This window comes from Cariama cristata, unplaced genomic scaffold (genome assembly GCF_000690535.1).
Source record: "Cariama cristata isolate BGI_N322 unplaced genomic scaffold, ASM69053v1 scaffold4659, whole genome shotgun sequence".
Taxonomy (NCBI): domain Eukaryota; kingdom Metazoa; phylum Chordata; class Aves; order Cariamiformes; family Cariamidae; genus Cariama; species Cariama cristata.
Window position 1 is genome coordinate 24,475 of NW_009635095.1, and position 18,037 is coordinate 42,511.

At 35.2% G+C, this 18,037-nt stretch overlaps 1 protein-coding gene across 1 annotated transcript in view; it reads left to right on the plus strand.

The window, feature by feature from the left end:
• Window positions 1–18,037, plus strand: part of PPP2R5C (protein phosphatase 2, regulatory subunit B', gamma) — a 52,941-nt gene that overhangs the window by 24,207 nt on the left and 10,697 nt on the right. The window contains exons 3-10 of the mRNA XM_009707391.1: window positions 4,316–4,426; window positions 5,036–5,128; window positions 5,226–5,356; window positions 7,869–7,928; window positions 10,600–10,708; window positions 12,836–12,889; window positions 15,646–15,816; window positions 16,384–16,511. Coding sequence (XP_009705693.1) covers window positions 4,316–4,426; window positions 5,036–5,128; window positions 5,226–5,356; window positions 7,869–7,928; window positions 10,600–10,708; window positions 12,836–12,889; window positions 15,646–15,816; window positions 16,384–16,511 — 857 coding nt within the window. The remainder of the gene's footprint in view (window positions 1–4,315; window positions 4,427–5,035; window positions 5,129–5,225; window positions 5,357–7,868; window positions 7,929–10,599; window positions 10,709–12,835; window positions 12,890–15,645; window positions 15,817–16,383; window positions 16,512–18,037) is intronic.

The window sequence follows — 18,037 nt, forward strand, 5'->3', positions numbered from 1 at the left end:
CCCCCCCCCCGCCAGTGTCCTGGGCTAATTTATAGTAAGGTCTTGTCTTTAAGCTACACTATTCATGTAGTGGCTTAGTTCAATATTTATGTTAAGCATAGGTCCCCTTTTGAAAATATATGAGAGAAATTAAGTCTAAAATGGATTTAGTGTTATTCTCCAGAGAGGATGCAAGAGTTTCTTCCCTTTCTTCCTCAAAGAGCCAGCTGACATACCCTTCAAATTCTTTCTACATTTCTAAGCAAGGATGTGATGGGAAAGGAAATGTGTTTATTTTATTAGACACTTGTATAACAAGTTCCATTTCTCAAATATAATATAGGAGGATTGGATTGATTAGCCACAGAGCAGGAACTTATCGTGTCTCAATTATAAGACATGTAGGCAAACGTCTGAATAAATCTTGTTAAACGTAAATGATAAATTTAGGGGTTTTGGTGAAAAGCATCTGTTACAGATTCTTATTTAGAAAATAACGTATGCTTTATGAGAGTGTTCTCTTGTGCACTAGTTTGTCAGAAGCACAGACACTTAGGATATTAGTTTTGTAAAAGTTTGTGAGCACTGCTAGCTCTGTAGAATACAGACCCAAATTAATACCGCTTTCCACCTCAGGGAAGGATAAGCAATATCTGGATTGTATCTGTTTTAAGAGGGACTATGAAAGTGAACATCAATGTGAATATTCACTTCCCCAGCTAGTCAGCCAGAGGGTGTTGAGGAGGCTAGGGTAGTACTGGATGTGGAAGTCCAGGGTTCTAGAGTTCTGAGAAAGAAGTAGATCAAAAACATGTATAAATATGGCTTACTTATTTCTGTAGCTCCCAGACTAATTTCCTTGGTGACTATAATAATGATGAAGTACTTGTGGATGGTAAATTAATGTTTTTGTGAAGCACGTAGACTAATAATACTTCTGAAATTTGATAATATAGAGGAACAGATCTAATTTTATTCAGCAACTGAAACAGTTTTCACTGCAACTTTTCATGCGTTATGAAAACTAAACTACAAACTCAGTTAAACCTATAGGAGGTTGGGTGGGGTTTTTTCATTTTGGGGTTTTGCAGGTATGGGGTTTTTTGTTTTGATTTTTTTACTCTTGCTTCAAAATACTCTCCAGTGTTACACAAAATGGGCCACCAGAAAAACAATGTGCGTAACTACCATTACAGCAGACATATCTGTGAAGTGGTAAAAATGCAGGTTGTTTGCTTTTCCTTTTTTGTCCTCCCATCCTCCTAAGTTACGTGCTTTGGAGACAGGTATTGTCAGTGCTAAAAGCACAGAGAGAATCTTGGCACGCTAGCCCAGTTTTCAGAAAGACTCAAATTTCATAAATTTGGGGAGGCTTGTGGGGTCTTACTGGGGGGTCGGGGAGCTGGGGAGGAGATGTGTTTAAGTTATGCTATGTTTACTGAGTACTTCTGTGGGAAACTGGCCTTAGAGGAAATTAGGCTTTGCAGCTTGTTTCTTGCCTGGTCAAAAGGCTGAGAAGTTAGGAAAAAGATCAGCCATTTGACAGAAAGGTAAAGGTCTTGCTGATAATAATTCATTGTAAATTTCTCTAAATTTCAGTGGTGTGGTAGACAGGAGAGTTTCAGGTTTGTGCCTTCACTGAAAGGTGCTACACCTTCATTTGGGCAGTTTTGTATTCTGTTGATCAAAGATATAAAACACAAATCAGGCTTCATTGGTTCCATTCCCCTTGGAAAAGATTATTCTGATTTGGGGTTTTGACTCTTTCCATTTGATATTGTCAAAAAAAAACTATAAAAGATTGTACGTAACACCTTATGTGACCTGGCTTTTCTTCTTTATAGTGAGAGCCTGAGATTTTCTCATCTAGAAAAGGCTGATTATTCTTCCATTTGCTTAACAACCTAAGCAGATTTCAAATTTCAAGCCTAGTCTTCCTGAGTTTGTTTTCTTGGAAGACTATTGATTCTTGTAAATTTTCACTGTGGTGTTTTTGGGTTTTTTTTGTAGGCTTGGTTTTGTTGTTTGTTTTTTTTTTTAGAAAGGCTGGAGGTTGTTACTTGCTTGTTGTCCATGCCTTTAAAAAGGGGAACATAAAGATATTTTAACTCTACTTTTAATTCTCTGAAATAGTAATTAATCCGATAGGCCAGTCTCGGTCTGTGTCAGACCTGCATCTCAGTTGCTGAAATAAAGGAATATTCTGAAGAAAAAGAGAGTATCAGGATGACTTTTCCTTCGTGGGAATATGATGTAGGACTTGCAGATTTAGCTGATGCAGTTTGATACTGCCTCCCACTGTCTGCTCTGCCATCTGTCAGATGTGAGATGGCAGGACAGCACATAGGTGTGCTCCTTAGCCCTGCCAGTTAATAGGTTATTCGGAGCAGTATTTTAAACTGTGAATGGAGGTGTTAATGAGAAGTCAGAATGTGAAGAGGGAAACGATATTCTGTTGCTTTTCCTAGAATCCCACCAAAGATAGGTAGAATGCATTCCTCTGCAAAGTAACGTCATTAAACTAAGACAGCTTAATCTTTCAGAGATTTTGAGTAATATTCAAATGATCAGCAAGAAAGCTTTGATACTATTTAAAAAAAAAAAAAAACACACACACAAAACCTACAAGGGAGAAAAAAAAAAAAACAAACAAAACCCAAAACCCAAAAAAAACCCAAACGAACCAAACAAAAAACACAAACAAAAAGCCTCAGTAAAACCTGAGAAAAGAATAAAAGTGTGTGTATGGCACCTGTGATTATTATCTGCAATGGAATTTGAACATAATAGAGACTGAAATTGGGGCATAGAGAATAGACTTTAAATGTGATAATGGAGTAGGCCTTGTGTTCTGAATAGCTACATTGTAAGTAAACTGAAACTTACAGGGTTTAGGATTTTTCCCTTAAATTGAGCTGCATATGTACACTAGTTGAAAGTATAGGAACCTTTCAGCTGATGAAATAAGTAGAATGTTCTTTTGCATCCTCAAATAAGACATTCAGTTCAGTGCAAGTTCCAGTGGATAATTTTTTTTTTTTTTTTTTTTTTCTGGCTGGTCCTGGAGCTGCCCTGTAGTGACATGTTTGCTGAGCCAAGTGTTGGTTTTCTTGAAAAGGCTCTGTGAATGTTTCTGCTGCTCCTGGTGATACAGCCTTTTGCAAAGAATTTTCTTTTTCCTGGCAAGTCAGCTTCTTTACTCTGTTGTGTCTTACTTTGCCAGACTTAAGAAATGTATTCTCAGATTTTTCCCTTAAATAGTGGCAAAAAGACACTTCCAATCTGTTCCAGCAATAGAATATTCATAACAATGTATAGGTTAACTCTTCCCAGTACTTGCGGTACATATTTAGGACAAAGTGTATATATGCCTTATGCTGAAGCTCTGTGCAGCCAGCTGCAGGTGATTTGATAAATTAGTTTTGTGCAGGATGTAGCTCTCCATTCAGCATAGCCACCATTCTCATTGCGAGGAAATGTTTACCAAAATTGACTTCAAAATATTGTAGTATTTTTGTAAAGCACGAAACGATCTCTGTATTTGAAAGCAGAATTTATTTCACTGTTGTAAGAATGAACAGACTTGAGAATTTCTTTATGGAGTGTAATACACTCAATTGTTACGGAGGGTTAGGACAGTACACCACTATGTTTTCATTTTGGCCATCTTTTCATCATTTCTGCAATGTGTTCAAGCTGTTGAGAAACGGAGGCATTTGTCTCAAAGGATCATTTTGAAGTGAAAGGTTAAAGGATTAGGATGTGCGTTTCTCCCCACTCAGTGCACTGGTGATGTCAGGTAGATGGGCATGATGTAAGCAAAATATACCACTATGGGGGCAGGGAGGAGTCTGGTTTGAAGTGTTTCCATGTGTGTATGCCCATGGTGTGAAATGAAACTGGTAATATTTTACAGAGAAGAACAGTTGTGGGTAATCTTTGTTTTGCATTTCTGCTTCTGACTTTCACTTTTGCAGGTTGTTGTAAGGCCTTGTAAAGTGTATATCTAAAAAAAAATGTTTGTGTAAACATTTTATATACATTTGCTTGGGCTTTTAAAATGTGTGTGTGTAAAGAGGTCAGAGCAATATCCTCATAAAACACATCCTGACAGTTGGTTTGTGCTTTAAAGAGTACTGTGTGGAAAAGTGTTCTCCGAGTTACAAATCTTTAAAGTATGAATGTACTTCATTGTTTAAACTACTGGGTTATATAGCTTGTATTTTTGCAAATATTAAAATAGATCATGTAAAGAATTCTCAGTCAAAACCATCTTTGAAGGCTTTTTTTAATCATTCATTTGTTTCAAAGTTCTTAAAGGCACATGTGATTTCAGTTTGCAGTTAATATGTTTCGAACATTACCACCATCTTCCAATCCAACGGGAGCAGAATTTGATCCAGAGGAAGATGAACCAACCTTAGAAGCTGCATGGCCTCATCTACAGGTATTCAATGAAGACTAGAATGTCATAGTCTAACAATTTTGACATTAAAGTCATTGTTTATTGACTCAAAATTGTTTAGGTTATGTGTTTATCTCAAGTCAATTACATTTCTCTGCATTATTTAAAATACATTTCTTGAGTTTAAACTGATAATATTTTTTTAAAAATTTCAGTTAGTATGTTGTAGGTTAAAGGCTCATTTCTTGTGGTACAGATGTAGCTGCTGTGATTTTAAATGAGCTTTGGTTTGTCACTATGAATGCTTTGATCTGACTCTGGCACAGCTCTAGCTTTCAGAGGTACTGTGACAAACAGAGGAGAACAGAGGGTTTTCAAAACACGTACTTCTGGGCACGATGAATATTAGATTGCTGTATATCATTTGAATAAAATCTAGCGATGGAGCTCAGCAGAATTTCAATGCAGTTTAAAGAACCTTAAGTTCTTGTACTTTGTCAGGAGACCAAAAGCAAAGCTTTTACTATGTGGTATATAAATAAAAACATAGTGGAGTTCTGAGCAACTAATTAGAAATGTTGGTAATGTGCTGCTTATAAAATGGTTCCTTGTTTTAAAGACTAATACTATTTTTTGTTGTTTTTTTTTCAGCTTGTTTATGAATTTTTCTTAAGATTTTTAGAATCTCCAGATTTTCAACCTAATATAGCTAAGAAATATATTGATCAGAAATTTGTATTACAGGTGAGGTAAAAAAACAATTTTTAACTTCAAGTGCTAAATTATTTTTACAGTACGTTAGATTCAAGTAAAGTGCATCTCTTCTTTTCCCTCTTTGCAGCTTTTAGAGCTCTTTGACAGTGAAGATCCTCGTGAAAGAGATTTTCTTAAAACAACTCTTCACAGAATATATGGGAAATTCTTAGGCCTAAGAGCTTACATCCGGAAACAAATTAATAATATATTTTATAGGTATGTCAGTATCTTTGTATTGTGGTGCATGTGGTCAGGTATACAACAAAAAATGCTCCAAGACAGCACTAGCAATTTTTAAAATTCTTAGTAGGTTTATACCCAATGTTGCTACATCTAATGATAATTAATACCAGTCTGGGAGATTGTAGTCTTGCACACAGCATAAATTTGGCAGCTGAGATTTGAGTTCATATGTGATCCAATGGGTGGTTTGGTATCTTTATCTGAGAGGCTTTTTTTCTTACTGGGTAGGAGTATTTGTATTACAGTAGTGCCTAGGTAAAATGTAGTTCTTTGTAATGCAGAAGTTGGGCTCACATCTAATGACTCAGAGATCTGGAATTTGCCTGAAGAAACATACTTAGTGCTTTTTCTTTCCTTAGAACGGAGATACATACCATTCAGGGCTTCTGAAATACTTTTTTAATTGCTATAGAATGAACTGTTGTACTATCCCCAATACAAAAAAAGCAAAGATGAAAAATTGATCCACTGTATTACTAAAGATCTTTAGAAGTGTGTTTTTACTACCATTATATCAAGTGCGAATGCAAGACTATGGAGCCTTTTTCTTAGTCTTTTAGTTTTGGTACGCTTCTCTTTTCTACAAGTATGTTGTGTATCCATTTCACACTCCTCCTGTCATGCTTTCCTTTTTCTCTACTGCTGTTGTTTTCATCCCCAAATGAGTGTTTGATGCTACCTCTTTAAGAAAATAGCAAAAAACTACCACATACTCTGTGCCGTCACATGAATATCACCCAGCAGTACCAGCTGTAGAGGGAGTTTATCTTCCCTGTCTATAGTAACAAGTAAGCCTTTAGAAGAAATACAGAGGGGCTACTTTATTTAGTAAGGCATCACTGTGTTGCAGACAACTGCTCTTGACTGGACGTGTCAAGAGCCAGTGTGTCCTAAGGAAAAAGTACAGGTGTATCTTTCAAAGATGTACATTTTTTTCCTCACTCATAGATTTTATTAAATTAATTCCAAAATGCATAATTTTGTAAAATATCTGAACCAGATAGTACAATGGCATCACAGCGTATTATAATGCACTTCTGAACAGCATTTTTATTTGCCACTTCTTGCAATTCACTTTCAGGGATAATGGAAGCAAAGTCTTCAAACACTGATAGTTTTGGTGCAAGGCTTTTGAAAGACTAAAAAATGTTCTGATTATTATGTCAACTCTTTAATAGTTTGTATAAAAACATATTTTCAATTGGAAATGTACATGGGAGGTTATATAATTTGCACTGTTGAGACTACATTTTTCTACCAAGTTGTAGGGAGGGAAAATTAAACAGAAAACCTCACTTGGTTGTATAATATTTAGGAGCTAGAAGTTTAAAAATTTTGCATCTAAACGTAAACTAGTGTTCTGGGATATGAGCACCAGAGAGGAAAGTTGTTTCAACTTTTGTCTTGAATTAGTCGATTATGCATGATAAGCTCTTAAAGTATGGTAGAATTTTTCAAAATACTTCCTTTTCTTATACTTTCACCTGTAAGTCATCAATTTGTTACTATGCTTACCTAAGAAATGTGTGGTTTGTATTTGTCTTCTAGTCACTGACCAGAATTACAGGAATTCAGTCCCGATAGTGCATTAATCTTATTTTTTTTTCTAATGGGAAATATATTTTTTAAGATTATTAAACCTTTATGTTCCTGTTAATTCAATCCAAAGCTTTTCGTATCATTGTGTTTAGTTTTGCTTGGAATTGTTGTCCTGAATTATGTGGAAAGGGTCTTTAAGGAGAAAAGACAGTCACGTCAAACATTCTGGATTAAAAGTAGCTGTTAATGTGTCAGTCTATGACAAATTTTCAGATAAAAAATACTTTTTAATGAGTGAATTTATTTTTTTCTCAAGTGTAAATTTTCATAACTATTTGCAAAATACCTGAAGTTTTACATAGAACTTTCTCCATAAATTTACACTCACGCGATTGGGAAGAAGGGTGGAAAGGTGATTGTCCAGTAAATTACAGTGCTCTATCAAAAGAAAATTCAGGAAAATTTTACTTCCTCCATTTATTACAGAGCCTTTTGCATGCACAGAAGTCTGTAATGCCAGAGAGCTTTTTAGGTCCTTAAGCAGTAACTGTTTGAACACCTTGTGCATGCATGTGCTATAGAAGGTTGACTCATGGCATTTAATTATGCCAGATGCTCTTGCATTAATACTTAAAGCATTGTTTGTTGTGTTCAGTTTTGCTTTAATAAAATGGCATAGAATCTGAGTACTGGAAAAAGCTCGAGTGCATGCTGCTTTGTTAAACGTGGGAGAAAAGAGCAAGCAAGTGTGAAGGCTGAAAGCAGCTTGATGTGCTGTTGATTTGTGTTTCCACAAAGTTTCTTTTCCAGTATGTATTTCTGTTTTCTTTTACTGGGTGACTAAAACCTGGGAGGTCAAGGCTACCTGTAATGTTAGATGGGGATCTTGATGGTAGATTTGTGTATCTCTTCAGCAGTAACTGAGTAAAGCTTTTCATTTATTTAGGTTTATTTATGAAACAGAACATCACAATGGCATAGCAGAATTACTGGAAATATTGGGAAGGTAAGTTGTAGGTTTTGTTTTAATTAAACTCACTTGGTATTCAGAGTAGACTGACGTTGGGGATTGCAGATTGCTTTGAGACAAGATTAAAATAGCTTCATATTGTGTCAAAGCTGTAACAAAGGGAATAAATTTTGTGTAAGATTGTGGAAACACAGCAAAAACTTGAACCTTGTGGCAGCGTTTTGGGATGGCACAATTTTTAAAAGTAAGGTTTAAGAGTCTTATTTTCTAGCTTAGGATCCTTGTAGTTAATAATAGTTGTAAAGCAATTATAAATAACATGTAATGAGTTGAAATTTATTCAAAAATTCTTCTAACATCACTAAATGCATAGCGAGTAAACAAAGGAAGCATAGGTTATGAAACTTCTGAAACCTTCTTAATTCCATTATTTTGCAAACTTCAGTTGTGTCTGGTTGGGCTTTGGATATCTCCCAAGGGTGGAGACCCCGCAAGCTCTTTAGGCAGCAGGTTCCCATGTTTGACCACACTCACAATAAAAGGGTTTTTTCTTATGCTTGAAAGAAATTTCTTGTGTTTCAATTTGTGGCCAGTGCCTCTTGCCCTTTCACTGGGCACTGCTGAGAAGAGTCTGACTCTTGTCTTCTTCACACTACCTCTTCAGGTATTTGTATGCATGGGTAAGATCCCCCTGAGCTTTCTCTTCTCCAGGCTAAACAGCTTTCTCAGCCTTTCTTTGTATGTCAGATGCTCCAACCCCTTCATTATTTTCACGGCACTTTGCTGGACTCCCTCTAGTATGTTTACATCCTTCTTGTCCTGGGGAGCCCAGAACTGGACCCAGCACTTCCAGATTGTGTCTCACCAGGACTAAGCAGAGGTGAAGGATCACCTCCCTCAACCTGCTAGCAATGCTGTTCCTAATGCAGCCCAGAAAGCTGTTGAAATTGGAAAGGCATTTTAAAATTTTCTAGGTCTACATGTCTGCCCAGAATAGTTCTTTAATTTTCAGTGAAATATTCAGTGATTAAAGGAGTTACATATCCATCATTACTTCAACATACTGTTAATCAAATAATACTCATCAGGATATACTGAAGACTGTCTAAAATTTACATACTAGAATATGGAGCTAAGTCTTCAAAACCGTTACTTAAGTCACCAGCTTTTTCATTCTTGGTTTTGTTAGGTTAGCTTTAAGTGTTACGAATTTAAAAGTTAAGGTAGTTTTTGTAGTTTGGGTCCCCCCACTCCCCCATCAGGCTTCCAAATCAAAATTTCTAGTAGCTAAATGAAGCTTCAGAGCTGTAACTGTTCTGTATTGGTTATTCTCCCAGATCATTAAGGAGTTTCACACACAGCGTGTTGTTGAGATAGAGCTTCTTATGAGTAACAGTTTTTAGATGGGTTCCTGACTTGTGAGGAGTACAGAGGAATGGAATTTCATGCTGAAGTACTGGAATTCATCTTTTCCTTTGCTAAGTGATATATAATTCTGGACAAATGAACTTTTCCAGTAGGAACTACTAATGTGGTTATGTTTTTTCTGACAATCATCTCTTCACAGGATTGCAAAATTTCTTCACACTCAATCGAGGCCAAACTTGCCCTACAATTCTGCTCCTCTTTGTGGTTAACATCCCTTAAAACATCTTGGAGAAACTTTTTCTTTTTAATTAAGTTAATGTATATTTGTCAAGTATGTGGAAGTTGTGGCAAGAACACTGTAGAAATGTTAATGTAGAAATGAGGTTTTTATATTATGCACTGAGAGACTTCAGGAGGAATAACCTGGTATCTTCAAAATAGTTATGCAGTCATTACTAGTGAAAATTATTTTAAGCATGCGCAGCAAGGGTGAGCAAGTGTTATTTAGTAAGCTTTAATTCTGGGACATGATCTGATTTCTGAGATCTGAAATATATGTAACTGAACTCTTGTGTGTGTGTGTGTGTGTGTTCGGGGGTTTTTTTAAGACAAATTTGGCAGGTGCCTTTTACCTGAGTGATTTCTGTCCTTGTTAGTGAAAAGCATTAGAATGAGTAAAACCGGATTTAAAATGGTAAATTGGTAATAAGATTCTGGATGTTTTAACTGATGTTAATGCTAGTAAAGTGAATAAACACAAAACACTGTTCTAGTACTGTGTTTTTAGGTAAAGGTGCCATTGAGCCACGTCTGCACTCACCTATAACTTGGATGTCATGTGTTGAGATGCTGTTTGGTTATACATAGGGTCTTGCAGAAATAGTAATATTTTAGTAGAAGTCATGTTTTGACTTGTTTGCTGTCCTGGGGTGGTCTCTTCGACATCCAGTCTCTTGTTTATTCTTTCATTCCATGAAGAAGCTGGGAGAAACGTATTCAAAGCTTTGGTGATAGCAAATAGTTCATAGTGAAAGCTGAAATCTGAAGTATAGTTATAGTCATATAAGTTGCTTGGAAGAAGAATTTGGGACCTGTGAAAGATTTGGGTGAGGGATGGGCAGAGATTGATTTGACTGTTCTATTAATTTGTAATTAGAGAACTGGATCAAAAATTAAGTAGTCTCTGGTGCATGCTTACTTTGTAAATTTTTCTGTTGTGTCATGTTCTCCGGGGGCGGGGGGGGGAGGTGCTGAAAACAAGGATTTTGGTATATCCTGTACAGTAGTGCAGATTTTGTATGATTACTGATTTTTATTTTTAAATTTCTTGCCCTGGCAGCATAATTAATGGATTTGCCTTACCATTAAAAGAAGAGCACAAAATATTCCTATTGAAGGTTTTGTTACCATTGCACAAAGTGAAGTCACTCAGTGTCTACCATCCACAGGCAAGTTTTGTTTGGCACTTTTCATAGTAATGTTAAAGTAAGTTTGCTTAGCAAGGTCAGGGGGACTCCAGTGATTCTGATGTAGATTCTCTTCTAAGCTCCAACCCTTCCCTGCTAACTAGCCTTGGGGAAATTACTTAATGTATGTACCTATAATGCTTTGCTTGTTGGAGGGGAGGGGGGGAAGTGAGTGTATGTATAAATAAATACCTTTTTTTAAAAGCACTGTAGTGTTTATAGATGAAATGCATGAAGTAGTTGGTTAATGTGAGAGTGCTTGGTATTTAGTCACACAGAAGATTTTTTGTTTATCTTGTTCTTTTCTGTAATGTTGCAACATATAAAAACTGCGGAAAAGTACGGTTTTAATGAATGTCACTTACAAAAAGTTTTTTCTAAACTACATGGAGAATTTCAGCTGAATTCCGTTTCTCACAACTATTGATGTTTTGAAGGGATCTGGGCGTTTATTAGGACATAATTATTGAATTCAATTGATCTTTTTAGAAGTACAGAGAGAAAAAAAGAGGGCATCTGACTTGTATCATGCTTTTAAGCCTGTATCTTTTATCAGCTGTATCTTTTCTGTGCTGAGCTTATTTCCATTCAGAATTCCTAGAGGAGTGGGAAATCATATAGAGTTAGAGAAAACACAGTATTACTGTGATACGCTTTTTTTTCTACGTGAGAGGTTGTTACACAGCTTTGTTTTTTTAATTTGAAAGTTCAGCACTTTCTATGTAAGTTCAAGTACTCCAAGTTTTAAGTACCATTTCTTCAAATAAAATTACAACTTGTATTTTTAAGAACAACATTTGTGTAATTGCAATTCTCTAGCAATTAGAAATGCTTATAAGCATTTGTTTTGGATCTTGCCTACTGGGACTCACATCAGTTCCTGTTGAAGTAGTAGACTAGAGTGGCTCCTATTTCAAAATATTTTTTTTTTCCCCTAATGCTATGAACATAACCTGTTGAGGTGCAACCAATCACACCTTTCTTATAATCTCAACTAGTGCAGACATCTGATTGCCACCTTTTCTTCTCCCTACCTGAGATGGATTGGTCTTTATCTGTTCCTGTTAATTCACAAACTAATTCTCCAAAACCTTCAGATTTGCATTCCTCATTACTGTCAGTAAAAAGGAGATAGTGGCATAGGGATGCCTCTCTCACATGTCCTACTGAATGAAATGGGAAAGCACTTCAAGTGAGCTTAGTGTGTGAAACAGCAGAGTAAAACCACAAAAATTTACATCGAAACAGTGGCAGATATTCAGAAGGATTGGCTGCCAAATCCAGATACACATGAAGAAAGCTAATTTCTATATTCAATTCAAATTTACTTTAGAATAGTGGAGAACACTAGGTGTAATAATCTTTGTACATTCCTCAGATTATCTAGGGACATTCTTGGTAGCAGTCATTAAAAACAGGAAAGGACTTGGGCTCATCAGCTGATCTTCATGAGTGGTGAGACATTAGAAAAATGGTCAAACAGTTCATGAGGTGTGCAGTGATTCTCCCATTTACTTTGGGACTATTGGCCTGTTGAGTGAAAAGGATGTGATAGTTCACCGTTTAGGCACAGACAAGTCTCATTCTCAGAACCGAAGTTGCTAAACACTGTAATTCAGCCTTGGTTTGCATCAGCTTTACATTGATATGCATAGTTATCATTAGTTCTGATATATAGAAAATCCTAAGATTTACAACTGTTCAATGCATTTTTAACTAACTTAGGTTATGACATAGAAAATACTTAATAAATCAACATGGGACACCAAAATGTTAGTCCTCTAACTTTAGAGGACAAGATTGTGATTTTTAAATCCTACGTTTGAAAAGATGAAGTGTGCTGAAATGCAAAGTACTAGGTCTAAAAAGAAAACATCAAATTCTGTGTTGTCTGTATTATAACCCAGAAGAAGATGAGGACAGACTTGGGAAGGTTGAGAAAAATTGGTATCGTGTATTAAATTTTCTGTAATTTTACAAAAAAATCACTTGGCAGACAAACTGTTGCATTTTTATTTGAATTCAATAGTGTTCTCCACTTATGCTAGTGCTTTCAGAGTGTCCAGTTTCACATTGAGCATTAATAAAAATCTTTTTCTTTTACTGTAGCTGGCGTACTGTGTAGTTCAGTTTTTAGAAAAGGACAGCACACTTACAGAACCAGTAAGTTTATCTTGCTATTGTTATATATTTTGGAATATTAATATCCCTTTCATCTGTAGACTGTATAAGGAGGTTTTGGGAACAAAGTATTGATATGTAATTGTTTTTATTAGGAAGAGTCAAGTATTTAACCATTTTGATCTGTAAAATTCAGTTTTTCCGACAGTTGTTTGGAATGCCCAAAATTAATTAAAATGGCATAAAGCATACCTCTTACAAACCGACCAGAGTTTATTCTGCTTGTTTTGTGCTGGCTGGCTGGATATGAGATGGTTGACCCAGAAGCAGTTTAGTCAGAAATTAGTTTGCCTGAGCTGTGCTCTGTTAAGAGGCTGATGTTATGATGGAACACAGATTTCTGGCACATGGAGCTACCTACTGATGCAAGGCTTTTGATTTAAGATCCTGTTTATGTCTACCAAGTTTGGACCATAGACAAAACCAGACTTTGGTCTGGCTGCACATAATTGCATAGATGAATACTTTTAATTGTCCTTGATTAGTATATAGTGTTTTGCCTCATTATACCCAATATTAAGTAGGTAAGATCTAACATGTTTAATCACTAAGTAGCAATCAGTAAAACGATGCTACTAACAAAAGTGCACGTTATTAGATCATAACCATTTCCATTGTAAAATGGAAACTGGGATTCTTGAAACAAATGAAGTATACAGCTGACTAGAACTCTCTTCTACTTGGAGCTTTTAATAATTAAAATATCAAATCTCAGACATTCTGTCATTTGTGCTGTATGAGATCTTGAAATCTTAGCTTTCTTCCAGACATCAGCTAGGATGTTACATATTTCCTAGTACAAATCTGAACTAATATGAATCCAAGTCTGTTTCCCTTTTTGGTCCCAAGTTAGTACTTGATTACAGCATTCTTTAAAAACTTAGCATATGCGTCACCAAAGTATTGAGTTCCCCTTCAAAAAATCTGGTCATTACAAAATAAAACACTTTGTTTCCTCTTATACTTACTATATGAGACATTTTGATATCTTATTTTAAAAATCTGCATAAATTTCCCAAGGCTTCTTTGAGGACATAGTGTCTGTTTTCATGATTAAATAATACATACGTGAAAGATGCACTGATTTCTCACTGAGTTGTCTTGTCAGTGATGATATTAAATATTGCTTAGAGTTTTTAAATATAAAAAGCTGGACTTCTATCAAAATGTCCTCCATTTCAGAAAACAAAGAGAGATAGCTACTTTTTTCCAAAATGAGAGAAAAAAAAATGTTGTCTGAGAGAAAGACTAATGGATTGTTACAACTTTTAAACTATATAAAAAGGCAAATACAAATTTAATTTTAAAAGTGTTTTTTAAGAATTCTGTACTGCTTTGGGGTGTCTTTCCTCCAGTTCTACATCTAGGACTAAACAGACACTGTCATATTTTTGTTCTTTATGTGCCTTTTTAATCTATAACCACAAAAGAAAAGCATTAAATTTAATTTAATTTAATTTTATTTAAAAAAAAATAAAATCTAAGATTGAGTGCTATGCCAGTCATTTTAAAGTATTTAACATGATCTGCTTATCATTTGAAGGAAAATGTCTTCCTATTTGAATATTGTTTTGCTGATATTTGAATATCGGCAAATTTTGTCTGGTATTTGAATATCAGACCAATTGTCACAGTTGGAAAACAGTTTTCATAGTAAAAAAAAAAAAATAATTTTTTAAATCTTACACTTTGGTTTGAAAACTGACATCTTTGGGAAAAAATCATCATCCTTTCGTAACAAGAGCATTTATGTCTACTCACATTTTCCTTAAATCAGAAATTGCTAACAGCAACAGAGTCATCATTCCCTCGATATAAATTTGCATATTTTTGAAGATTCTTAAATAAATTATGATGTAATTGGTAACTCCACTAATAAATATAATGTCAAAATGTATTTAACTGCTAAACTAGTATCACTTTTCAGACTCAAATTCTTCTGCTTATACATTCAGTAGATGAGAGAATTTGTTTTTCAATTAGACTTCAGAAACATTTCCCACAGATGTACAGACTCTTCGGAAGAGTTGTGAGCCAACTGGCAGATGACTTCCTTTTGTGTCGCATTTTTATGGATCGTTTAGTTGTCTCCCCACTTCCTCCTCCTTCCCCATCCCCCCCTATCTTTTGAGTGTTCATGGTTTGCTAGGCAAAAACTGCTTTAGCACGCTGGGTAAATAATTTATTATATTATAATCATTAAGGAAGTTAAGACTGTGATTATAGTAATATAGCCAATTAAATAAAACTCAACATTTAAGAGCAACGTGCCTAGAGTAGTCAGTCACCTGTCAATTTGGGTATTTGTAGTAAATCTTTTCTTAAAATATAATGATAGAAGTTAATTTCTTGAGCTTTGGAGTACACCTCCAAGAAATTAGAGATTGAAAGCTGCTATCACTTAAGTGGCAGATAATTTTCCCCATAGTATAGTGGCAAATTTGCACTTTGGTTTGATGATCATGTTAAGTTAGATGTCATGTTACTTTCTCTGGTCTTTTGATTATTATTTTTTAACATGTCTTTTAACTGTGTAACTTTGTTTTCTGAAGAAGTGTTTTTAGACCTACTAACAGTTATTTCTGTGACACTGAACCATATCTGATCACTACAGTCACATGAGACAAGAAATCTGAGTTTTGTGTTCTGTTTAAAATATCAGACTTCTTAATGAGATAGAGTTTAGTGCAAGGTAAAGTCAAATTATTGTGAAGATTACATTCACTTTGTCTCTACAGGTTGTAATGGCACTGCTGAAATACTGGCCAAAGACTCACAGTCCAAAAGAAGTCATGTTTTTAAATGAACTAGAAGAAATTTTAGATGTTATTGAACCATCTGAATTTGTAAAAGTTATGGAGCCTCTTTTCAGACAGCTAGCCAAGTGTGTGTCCAGTCCACACTTTCAGGTCTGTACTTACTGAATGTACAATATTATGAGGATTTTTATAAAGCAGACTTGTTAATTGTGTTACCTATTATTATTCACTGTAATGAATTTTATTTGTTGAAAAAAAATCTCCAATTCTGTGTCAAATTTTAGGATCCAAATGTTAGCTTTATTGTTTCTTTTCAAGAGCACAGTGTGTGCATTCATATTGGGTGATTCACTTCAGTGTTATGCTTAACATAAAAGCTTAAAAGCTCGCTGTTTTCAGAAGTACCCGAACCTTTCAGTACATAGTGTTTGCATTTCACTGCTTGTAATAGAGTTCTAAAAATATACTTTCTTTGGGAAAACATTTCTTTGCTTGAATTTCGGAGTTCATAGGTTATAGTTTGAATCAGGTCCCTATCGAGGAAAAAAAGCAATTTTTCCATCTCTCTTTCTGTCAGGCCCATGATTCCCATGTGCACTGGAAAAACGCAAATCCAAGTTGCAACTTTTCTTACCTTTCCCTTATATTTGCCAAATGTTTCAATGATTTGGTCTTTAAGAGATTGAAGAAGTGTTCCTTTTATTCATGTCATCATAGGTTGCAGAGCGAGCATTATACTACTGGAATAATGAATATATTATGAGTTTAATTAGTGATAACGCAGCAAAGATTTTACCCATCATGTTTCCATCCCTGTATCGGAATTCAAAGACGCATTGGAACAAGTAAGAAACACTTGTAAAAATAAAATTCTGCTACTTCACTTATGTCTAGTTTTAGGCTTAAAAGTGGTTCAGATGTTTGAGTTGCTAGTGTGTTGAGCTGTTTATTTTATGACATTAAAGTTGCTGGATAAGGAGGACACTACTGTTGCCAACATTTTTAGGAAATACTAAGAATTGGGGAAGATAGTTTTTCCTTTTTTCATTAAGCAAGAAACAGTGGTTTAGTGCATCTAATGCATGACTGATTTTTATTAATATGAAACAAATTTAACATTAATCTGTAGTTCAGATACTTGTAAAGGCTAACTCCTGTTTCTGATCTAACCTCTTTGCTGATTTGCATTTCTTCTGCATTCTAGTGGAATATGTCAGGTCATTCTCCCCCTCCTGCCCCCTCTTTTTTTTTTTTTTTTGGTTTATTGTTTCCTTCTCTTTCTCCGTTGACTATTTTCACTTTTTCCCCCCACAATAACATAGTACTTATGCATGAAAACAGTCCTGGTCAGCTCCTTTCTGCAGCTGTTCTGTTGTGAAGGGCCTCTTTGTTAAAGCTATTGTGCAACTGCTGGGAAGGTGAAAGTATCAGGGTCCAGCACTGGCCATGAATTGAGGACTGCTGATGGGTTGGCCAAGAATGAGTAGTCAATCTGCTACTAAAAACAGGAGAAGAAATGGAAGATAAAGTGATGTTGAAGTGATTGGTTATGGTCACTGGATGTAAGCAGTAACAAATAATGTACTTATTAATAAAATTCCAATTCAGTGACGCAGTTGTACATAGTAAATACGGATTGCTCTCAGTTGCTTTTTGTAGCTTTCAAGGCCATGCATTCATTTTATTCTGAGCAGAGGTCATGCTGCCCAGTACAGCTGCACTCTTACTTGTAACTCACGTGTATGATACAAAGTAATCATTTAACTGATTGCTTTTTGGATTTAGTGGTAAGCCATAGATTACAGACTGGAACTGTAAATTACTCTGTAAAAGTGCTTCATAAAGCAGATTATTTTTCTTTAATTTTTCTGATGTTTCCTCTTTGCTTTTCTAACACTTTTCTAAAGAGTCCTGGCTCTTGCCGTGTGGCAGTTTTCAAAATGAATGATGTCTTTTCTAGGCTCCTTTTAATACTTCTTTTTTTTTCTTGAATTTGTCAGTTAGCAGTATGTGACTTATATCAAGATCTTTAATGTCATCTTGCATTTTCTGTAATAACCCTAGATTGATTAATGTCAGCTACTAAATTTCAAAACTAGTCTGGTATTGGTACATGTATTAAAAATGAAGTTCAAACATCAAAAGTGTAAGTGACAAGTAGTACTATAGAGAGGGAAAACTGCATTCAAAGTTGGTAATCTTGTACTTGTATTAGCCCTTTTGAAGGTAAACTGAAACTTCCACTACCTAGTTTTGTTTCCACTTATTCTGAAATGATGTAATTTTCCAGTTATGTAGGCTATTGGCTACTGTTGACCAGAAAAAATAGATTTCAAAGTTTAAAGTACTCTGAGTTTCAACCAGAAGTTTT